At 46.8% G+C, this 9,252-nt stretch overlaps 1 protein-coding gene across 4 annotated transcripts; it reads right to left on the bottom strand.

Moving 5' to 3' along the window:
• Positions 1-497: 497 nt before the first annotated feature.
• On the bottom strand, positions 498-8,820 carry LOC133928379 (uncharacterized). Of its 4 annotated transcripts, XM_062374688.1 has the most exons (8): positions 8,366-8,819; positions 7,790-8,213; positions 7,370-7,694; positions 6,536-7,261; positions 4,765-5,910; positions 2,094-3,841; positions 1,024-1,757; positions 498-835 (listed from the first exon to the last, which is right to left on the bottom strand). In XM_062374688.1, the coding sequence occupies exons 3-8, from the start codon at positions 7,572-7,574 to the stop codon at positions 814-816; spliced, it is 4,581 nt and encodes a 1,526-aa protein (XP_062230672.1). In that variant the 5' UTR covers positions 7,575-7,694; positions 7,790-8,213; positions 8,366-8,819; the 3' UTR covers positions 498-813. The 4 variants fall into 4 exon arrangements, with proteins under 4 accessions (XP_062230672.1, XP_062230671.1, XP_062230670.1 ...); XM_062374687.1 differs by having other exon boundaries at positions 1,024-3,841; positions 7,783-8,213; positions 8,366-8,818; XM_062374686.1 differs by having other exon boundaries at positions 1,024-3,841; positions 8,366-8,818.
• Between the last annotated feature and the right edge of the window lie 432 nt (positions 8,821-9,252).

The following is a 9,252-nucleotide window of genomic DNA, read 5'->3' as shown; positions in this document are numbered from 1 at the left end:
CAGAAATTCACGTGCACAAAAGTCGAAAGATAAAAACCTCCACGAGAACTTGCATACTCCCCGGCTGGAAGCTACCAGCAAGACGGGAAGAAAAAAACAGCTCCCTATCCGGGAGCACTCAACCAACAACAAAGTTATCGTAACGCAGAGTAATTCGTAGACAAATCAACCTTACAATGGCTACTGTTGCATCATCCGGAACAAGAAAGAAGTTAAGAAACACGAGCAGCCATGGAGAAAACAAGGCACCAACAAAGGTTCACTGACTGATGGATCGCAAAAGACAGATGAATCGCAAACACACACACGGCACACCAGATGAATCGCAAAAGACAGATCACATAAACTGATGGATACCATCGCAAACATCCAAAAGTTCATGGGTATCCAAAAACAAACCAGGGAAATAAACACCATAACGATGTCCCTTTCATCAACTGCATCACTGTATTGTGGTTGGTAACCAAAAGGATTGTAATAACTGCTGCAAATTGTGATGGGAAAGAAAGACCATACTACTCGATAGCTGATGTTTGTAATGTTCAACATGGAAGCAGAACATATTGCACCCCTGCAGCTGGCTACACATGACAAAACCTCAGAAATGTTACATTCAAGGCAAGACCACAGCCTTGGAGAAAATTGAACCAAAACTACATCAGACAAGGATACTCTGAGTTAGGCATAACCATATTACAATGATCTGTGAGGTTTCTGCATAAACTGAAACAAAACCCTACCAACAAACATCTAGTCAAAAGCCTGTGGACCGCACCTCTAGCAGACCTACAACATTGTGCCACTGTTGACAGGTCAAACTAGCAAGTGTGTGGAGCTGCAGAAAAAGGTAGAAATGTTAATGCCAGTACATAACATAACCAACAGCTACTGCAAAGCCTACAATAGTAAGGACAGGAATGCCATTCACTTTCCTTCGTTTAATTTCATTCAAGTTACAAAGACTAAATATGATACAAGGAGCAAGAAAACATGCACTAATGCTGCTACCACTACCGATGCTACCTGCTTCCTATGTCCTTCCAAGGATCCACATCACTGTTCATAATCTTAGAACTGGGGACATACTGTGCCTTGAGAGCAGCGACAGGGTCTGAAACGCCGCTAACAAGGATACCAGCACCCGCAAACCGCGAGCCTTTACTAGGTTCCTGGAACCCCGAGATGAACTCCACCCCGTTCCTCTTCTGAGGGTCAGAAAACCTTTCCAACCGTTTCGGATCTGATTGATGTGGCTGCATTAAAGGCTGTTGATAATCTGAAAACACACCAAGCGTGCCATTTTTAGCTGAGTAAAATGGTACACCAGCTAAGGATCTCTGACACTTCGTCATCACGAGCAGAGGATCAGGCTGTGTTGTGCTTCCATCCTGATGCCCATAGCTCCTCACTGATCTCTCCTCCAGCCCCAATTGCACAGTGAGCGCAGACCTAGAAGAACAAGCCACACGATCCCTTGGACTGCTCAACAATCTCACAGATGACATGTCAATCTTTGTTGAGGGAGGTTTGCTTTTGCTACCATTACATGATGAGCCAGAACTTTGCAAAGATGATTGATGGCTGAGAATCTGCCCAAACAACTTGACATCACCAGACCGCTTTAGTCGCTCATCATCCTCAGAGCTTGTATTGTGAGAGCAAGACCTCAATGAGCCTTCTTGTACATCCTCATTTTTTCTGGTCCATTGAATCCCATCAGTAGTGTTTGGAAGGCCCAAGCTGCTGGACCTGCCATTCTGGAATTTTGTTAGAGTGAACTGATCAGGTTGAGAAGTACTCATAGTGCCACTTGCCATTCTTTCAGAAAAAAATGGTAATTCAGTTGTCAAATGATGATTCGAGTAACCATCAATATTACGAAACAATGTTTCATGCTGATTACCAGATTGGTCTTTAAAAGTTGGGTACTTGTTCATGTCTTTGGCCCCTAAAGCATTGCTGACTCTGTTGCCGTTGTCCTCAAAGTTGGGAGTAGTTATTGAGGCTATGCCCTCGAAACGAATTGAAGTAGGATCAGGAAGCACAGAACTGAACTGCACAGGCATTAAATCCTTTGGGGTGAGAGGAGTAACCTGTTGTTTTGGTTTCGATGGTGGCATATCTCCTGGCATAGATTGCTGATAACTTGAGGTGAATGCAGCACTGATGGAGGAGGCACCCGTCATGTTTGAGAAGTGGAGAACATTGTCCTTGATACTAGCATCTGCAGCTAAGCAAGTGGATGCACCAGAATTTGCAGCTTTCATTAGTGCATTATCAAGAATATGGTGTGAACATTCATCCACCTGGGAAACATCAGCACCAACCCCTTCAGGGGCTTTGTTTGTTTGAAGCACTTCAATAGCATGTAAAGTGGATCTGACTTCTGAGTGCACTGCCATAGCTTGCTCATCCGAAGAACTGATGGCACTATTGTTGTTCATATTCACTTGGTCAACATTATCATCTGTGCCTTGCAGCTTCTCTGTGCTTTCAGGACAATTGATGTCAATAGGACCATATGCTGCTTGATGAGTGACTTCACTGAAACGTTTATGATCAACAATACTGCAATTTCTATCTGTTTTATTCGCTCCTTCAATTTTAACATCTACAACATCACACTCATTTGATCTATCACCTTCTGGCTGTTTAGAGATGATACCAGAGTTGGGCCCTTGACTGGCTCTTTCAATAGCAGGACATACATCCATCTCTATTTTTGAACAGGACTGTGGGCTACAAATAGCTGAATCCCTTTCAGCAGCACAGGCCTCGTCAGTATCACTCCTCCCTCCATTGGTATCACTAGTTGGCATACTAACATCAGCTGCCCCTTGATGGATCAAATCCAATCCGAGTGATTTCCGAGCCTTGCTGAAGAATACTTTGCATTGTTCATACGACTTGCTCTTCACACATGATGAAATCCGAGCGAAATCCTTCCCATAGTTATTCATAGCCTCAATGAAAATTAATTTCTCATCATCATTCCAATCAACTGGATCAACTTCACATTCTTGATCTGAAAGTGTTTCCTCCTCATCAATGCTTTTGTCAATTTCTGGGATCAAGACATGCTCGATTCTTGTGATGCTAATCTTCTGGCCAGGATCAGCAGAACTAGTAATGCATGAGCCCATTCCTTCGGGGGAGAGAGTGTCACATATGCCTGCCAATACATCAGCAGCTACAGATTCTCTCTCATGCAAAGGTACATTATCAACACACTCCCTGTCAGAAGATTTTTTGGCCATGAAAGAAACATTAGACCCATATGCAGTCCAAATGAGAGGTTTTGCACAAATTTTCTCCACTCTGTTTGTGTATTCAAGGCCATGGGCCGCTACTGCTGATGCTACACCGAGCATATCAAGAGAAGCAGCATTTGCCTCAGGATTCCATTTCTTTCCAGATTTTGCTCCTAGATAATTGCTGGTGGGTTGCTGTTGCTGACGAAGATCCAAAAGTTTCTTCACTTCTCGGAAACTGTCAGATTTATGGTGTTTGTAGTAGAACTCCACGCAATCAGCAGTTGTTTTGTGCGTAAGAAAACTGGAGATTTTGGAGAAATCCTTCCCAAATTTAGCAAGCATCTCCATAAATATTTCCTTTTCTTCTTGAGTCCACGGATTTATCATAATTCGCTCCTTCTCAACTGAAACAGGATCTTCAACCAAACCATTCTTGCTGACAAACCTCAAACATTCCTTCTCTTTCCCGTCTATAAACAATGCTGGCATTTTCAAGTAATTTCTGTAGCGCTTCATCTGAAATTCCGAAAATAGCTTGCATGCAACATCTGACATTTCTGGAGCGGGAAATGTACTTAAATTACCAGCTGCAAAAAAAAAAGGAAAAACGAAAGAGTCAATTATGGATCAACGAACAAAAGCATGTAATGGCAGCTAGGATACTACCAAACATCCATATAAAATATGGAAACAAAAGGAAAAGAAGCAGTCTACCAAAAACAGAGAAAAACAACCTATAAAACTAAAATATGATAGTTACAAACAGAACTATATATTTAGTACAGAAATGATTGGGTTTAGTACACAAAAAAATGAACCAAAAAAAAACAATTTTCATTGCAGCAATAGAAATAAAAATATAATTAAAATTTTCTTTTTTAACTCTTGCACACAGTGTCCGCCTGTCATAACAATGCCACAACACCCATCCAGCCAACAATTAGGGCTACTGCACGGAAATATATCTAAAACAAGCACATGCATGACTACATTACAAGATAGCTTGCATAATCCCAATAACTTGTGAAACAGGAATAGATATTTCCGATCATTTGCAAGGCCTTTATAATTAGCAAACTTGGTAAGAAAGGAAGCATGTTTTAACATCCATCCTTTTTCTAGAGCTGTTGTTCGCTGGAATACGATTGATTACTCTTGAATGTAGGTGAATAAATCTATTGAGGATTTTCAATATAGTCTTGCTTTCCTCATTTATTGTGGCAAAAAGGATGCCCAACAACTATGATGCTTTCAAACTTCAAATGCAGAGTGGTAGAATGTAAATTATCAGAATCCGATTTATGAAACTATCAGCTCATTATGTGAACAGTACCAAAACAAAGTTTTATTGAGGATGCACCTTGGTAATTCATTAAACAGTCTATCATTAAACCATAGTTGGGAGTTGATATCATATGAAAACTTATGAAAGCAGAAGCAGTAGCAGCACATAACATTTAAAAAAAGATAATTAAAAATTTGGATTAGAAAAAGAAAATGTAATACTGACCAGGCATGGCTAATCGTGAGCGGTTAGAGGAGCGTTGCCTCTGAGAACCAATCTGTGATGTCCGGTTGCTCTGATCAATGCGCTTATTGGACTTTGAGCGCTGTTTCCTTGCAGAAAGTAACCGTACATCCTCTTTCCACAAGTGACGCAATACCTTGAACTTAAAGGTAAGAGACTGCTCTTTGAATCTCAGCCTTTTTTTATGTCCTACAAGCCTCTCTTTGATAATCGGATCAATCTTTGTTTGTCTGGGAAGATGACCGGATGCCAATAAATAAAGCCGGTGAGTATCAGCAGGCAAGGGTTTAAATATCGATTCATTCGCTACTTTGGCTATATCATTGTTTGAAGATGTAACTGAACCGGAAAGATTATACTCAGGATCGTGGTATGAGCATTGCCTCACCGGCTGGTCACCACTACCTTCTGCTTTTATGGAATCAGCATTAACATGGCAGGAAGAAGCTTCCAACCTCTCATTGTCAACATCAATTTTAGGTCCAGCACCTTCAGAAGACTTTAATGGGCTAACATCAGCAGCTGCACAGGCCTGACCCTCAGCAACTCCAGGACAAGCAGCACTTTCTTCTGAAGAAACAGTTTTAGCATTGTGAACTGGAGCTGTTTCAATTTCCATCATTTCAGCACCTTTGACATCAGCATCCTGCACTACAGATATCTTGGGACAAGGGATAAGCTCCCCCGGTTCCTTCACATGAGACGCTTCACATATCTCCACACTGCCAGGAACTTCTGATGTCCCACTAGAAGGTGAAAGATTTTCTGCATATGTGACACCTGCGGGAGAATCTTCAAGAGCTTTTCCAGACTCAGTATTGACAGATTTAAGTTCACCTTCCAACAAATCAATCTCAAGTTCAGTCTTTTCAATCTCCTTGGAAATGCTTTCCTTCAGTAGCAACAGCTTACTTGTACTGGTCGGCCCTTTTGAATCCCCAGAACAGGAATCATCATGTTGGAGAAGTTCAGCAAGCATGTTTGCAAGGGAATCAATAGGATTATCACCAAGCCGATCTAACTTAATGGGGAATTCATTGATGCAGGCTTGATCATCAGCTCCAGGGACACTGTTAGTTGGGTTCGTGACCGTATTTGTCGTCAGTTCACAGGATCTATCTTCAGGTGCTGCAGTTGAATATGTAAGAGAGTTAGTTACTTAGTTATCCACAACTCTGGCAAGTCTAGCATTTCCAACTATGGTACCTTCGATACAACGAGTATCTTGCATGCTAACAGGGTCAAATGAATATCAGGAACAATGGGACAATAAATGGTTGCAGGTATTTAGATTTCATAAGCCAGACTGTGAAGGTGTAACATGCCTTGATACACAAGCAAACAAACACAAATAAAAAAAATTGCGGAGGGAGGTTATACTGCGCAACAAGACCAATGCAAATAAACAGATCTTCGAACTATTGTAGAAGACCATTAGAAGGCGTGTTTTCAGCCAATAGGGTATGCGTGAGCCTAAAGCAGAAACTCGTTTGCAAATACCACACCGTTTTGGTTCTGCTGCAATTATAGAATTAATTAACAACAGAATGGTGACCAAGATTAAGAGGTTCCGCTGCGATTATAGAATTAATTAACAACAGAATGGTGACCAAGATTAAGAGAGTCCGGAAACCATGGTGTACTGGATATCAGAATTTCCGATGTATCAGAACCAAAGGATTGGAGACGGGGACTAGAAACAATTAAACTACAACAAGGAAAACAAGGTCAAAAATCGAAATGAGTCGCATACCTGAGCAACAATATGGTGGTGCAGGTGATGGAACAGCAACCGGAGATGGGCATAGGGCAGGGACTGGGAAAGTGGTCTTCTGTTCAGCATCAGCCGGGCTCCCATCAGCATCAGCTTCAGCAGGATCCGCAGGGCCTTGTACCTTCTGCTTCTCATATTTGGCCAAACCTTGCCCCCATCCAAGCCGGGCCTTCTTCCTTGGCGCCTCCTCCAACTCAGCCCCATGAGAAGCTGCCACAGGCGGAGGCTGAGCTGAAACCTCCTTTTCCGAGGTCGCCGGCCGAGTGGTCTGGCCAACAGACACACGTCCAGCCCCAGCAGCGTCCGCAGCCTCAGATCTGCTCTCCCTCCGGCGCCACGGAGTCATCCGTGGGAGGTTGTCCCTATCCCCCTTGTCAACCCTATTGCCCGGAGGGTCATAGCAGATCGGAACAGCGACTGACCTCAGCGGAGACCTCCTCGGCGGTGGCGGAGGGGGTTGCTCTTGATGATTTCTGGAGAACTCGTTCCCATATCCCCTGAACGGCGACCTCCGGTAGGACCCCCTCATGTCACGGCCTTCCCTACGGCCCCCGCCGCCGCCGCCGCCATACCGGCCGAAACCCTTGTATCCGCCGCCGTCGTCTTCCAGCCAGTACCGGTCAGAGCGCAACGGCGTGTAGCCGAGCGGCGGCTCATCAGGGTAGGAACGTTCGTACGCGACACCGCCCTGTCGGTAGTAACCCTCTGAAATAGCAGAGCAGTTCGGGGAAATTAGGAGCGCAGAAGAGGGTGGCCAAGGCGGCGGAGGGAGCGGCCGCGTCAGATCTGAGGATTTGTGAGGGGCATGCCTACCTGAAGAGGCTGACGACGGCGTCCGGCGAGGCGAGGGCCGTGCATGGTCACGCAGGGGCGGCGGCGGCGGCGGGTGGTATGGCGAGTCCCGCCACCGTGGCGGCGTGGAGGCGGGCGGCGGGAGGGGGTCGCCCCCGCCGCCGCCGTCGTGCCTGCGGCCCTCCCTGTACAAATAGTCCCTCCGATCCGGCGGCGGCGGAGGCATCCACGGCGCCGTCGTCGTCGTCCCAGCGGCACCTGTCCCCAGCTCCAGCCGCCGCCGCGAATCACATACGCGCGGCAAAGCCACCTCCGAAACGTCTCTGACCTCCTATACGGTGTACACCTACACAGAGACAAGGTTAGCGACAACCATGAGTCGATGATGGCTGGCCGGCCGGCCGGCCAGCGGCGAGACGAACTCAGGAGCTTACGACTTACGGTCCACGGCGGAGGCGGCGCTGAGTATCGCAGGGCAAGGACTTCACCCCTTCAGAACACGTCAAGGGGGTGGGCAGGGGAGAGCAGGCCGTCGCGCACCGCCAGCCGGCGAGGAAGCGGCGGAATCGATGCGAAGCGCCTCCGCAGAGGCGTGGGCAGACGCTTCCGCGCGCCGCCCAGAGTCAGAAGGCGGCGAGACGGGCTCGGTGTAGGCCGGTGTGCGCTGATCTGCGCCTGCAGAGAGGGAGGCGGCGGCGGCGGTGGCGGAGGCGGGGGCTGGAGAGGTGAACGAGACGAGAGGGAGGAGAAGGAGAGGTGAGAGGGAAGAGGAGAGGGAAAACGGAAGCCGTGCCAACGTGAGCCGATAAAGCGGACTCAGCCGGCCCTCAACCCGATTTGATGCGCGCCCCTCACGTCCGCGACCCTGCAGAGAGAGAGAAACAAATTAAATTTTTGAGATTTCGTAATTAAGTAATAGGCAGTTTTTTATTCAGAAAAAGGGAGGGATAAGTAATAATAGGCAGTTTTTTAAAAATAATAGGCAAGCAGCAAACACCAAACAAAACTTGCTCTTACCTGGCCCAGCGAATTACCGCACCTGCCCCTGGTCCACCTCGTGATTTACGGGAATACCACGCCCGCGATCAACGGCCAGGATCGGGCGGTGGCGGAGGCCGTAATTGACGCCAACTCCCAGGGGCGGTAGTCCCCTCGCCACCCACGTCTCCTCGCCGGCGACGGCGATTCCACGACCCGCGCCGCACGTCGCCGGCCATTCGCGGCGCGTGAGTCGCCCCGCCTTCGCCTCCCCGCGGGTAGGTAGGTGGTTGCTGACCCGCGGCGCACTGACTCGGGAGAGAAAGGGGATCGATCCATCGATCGATCGCGAGAAGATGAAGCGGAAGTGAGGAGGAGAGAGAGAGGAACCGGGGATCGCGAGAAGATGAAGCAAGGCTGCCCAGATGCGTTCCGATCTGCAGCAGCGCATCTGAGTTCCGAGGAGTTTATGCTGCGCTGCATCTGCATGTGATGGGGATTGATTGGGGAATTTATTTGGGTTTGCGGTGGCTTGTAGTTTTTGGTGGAGGGGGCGAAGGATCTGGGCGCTTGCTTGGGTTTTGGACGGCCTCGATGTGCTCTGGGTAGGTTAGAAAAGGGCGTCCTATAAAAGAATATAGATTAGAAAAGGGGGCAACCATGACATGATTATCTGGTCTGGTCTGGTGGGGGTTGGTCTTTGTCGGGTTGGAGCGGATGGTTTTGGTTGTGTTTGTGTTTTGTCTTTTGAGTGGAGTTATATTTGTTTGATTGTATTTATTAGATGGTTAAATTGAGTTTTTGTTTGGTTGATCGAATTCGTACGAGTAGATGTAAGGGTTACGATTGTGGTTGGTTTCCTCGTATGAAAATAATTATAATAATAATAAATGGATCTATCTGTATGAGCGAATAAAAAGAGTATG

The sequence above is a fragment of the Phragmites australis genome, chromosome 9 (assembly GCF_958298935.1).
Source record: "Phragmites australis chromosome 9, lpPhrAust1.1, whole genome shotgun sequence".
NCBI lineage: Eukaryota > Viridiplantae > Streptophyta > Magnoliopsida > Poales > Poaceae > Phragmites > Phragmites australis.
This window is presented reverse-complemented; position numbering and strand designations above follow the sequence as displayed.

Coding starts and splice junctions, on each gene's coding strand:
- LOC133928379 (XM_062374687.1), bottom strand. CDS start 7,574: ATGCCTCCGCCGCCGCCGGATCGGAGGGACTATTTGTACAGGGAGGGC. Junction 3,842..4,764: donor CTCACGATTAGCCATGCCTG/GTCAGTATTACA, acceptor TTTTTTTTGCAG/CTGGTAATTTAAGTACATTT. Junction 836..1,023: donor TGGAAGGACATAGGAAGCAG/GTAGCATCGGTA, acceptor CTTTTTCTGCAG/CTCCACACACTTGCTAGTTT.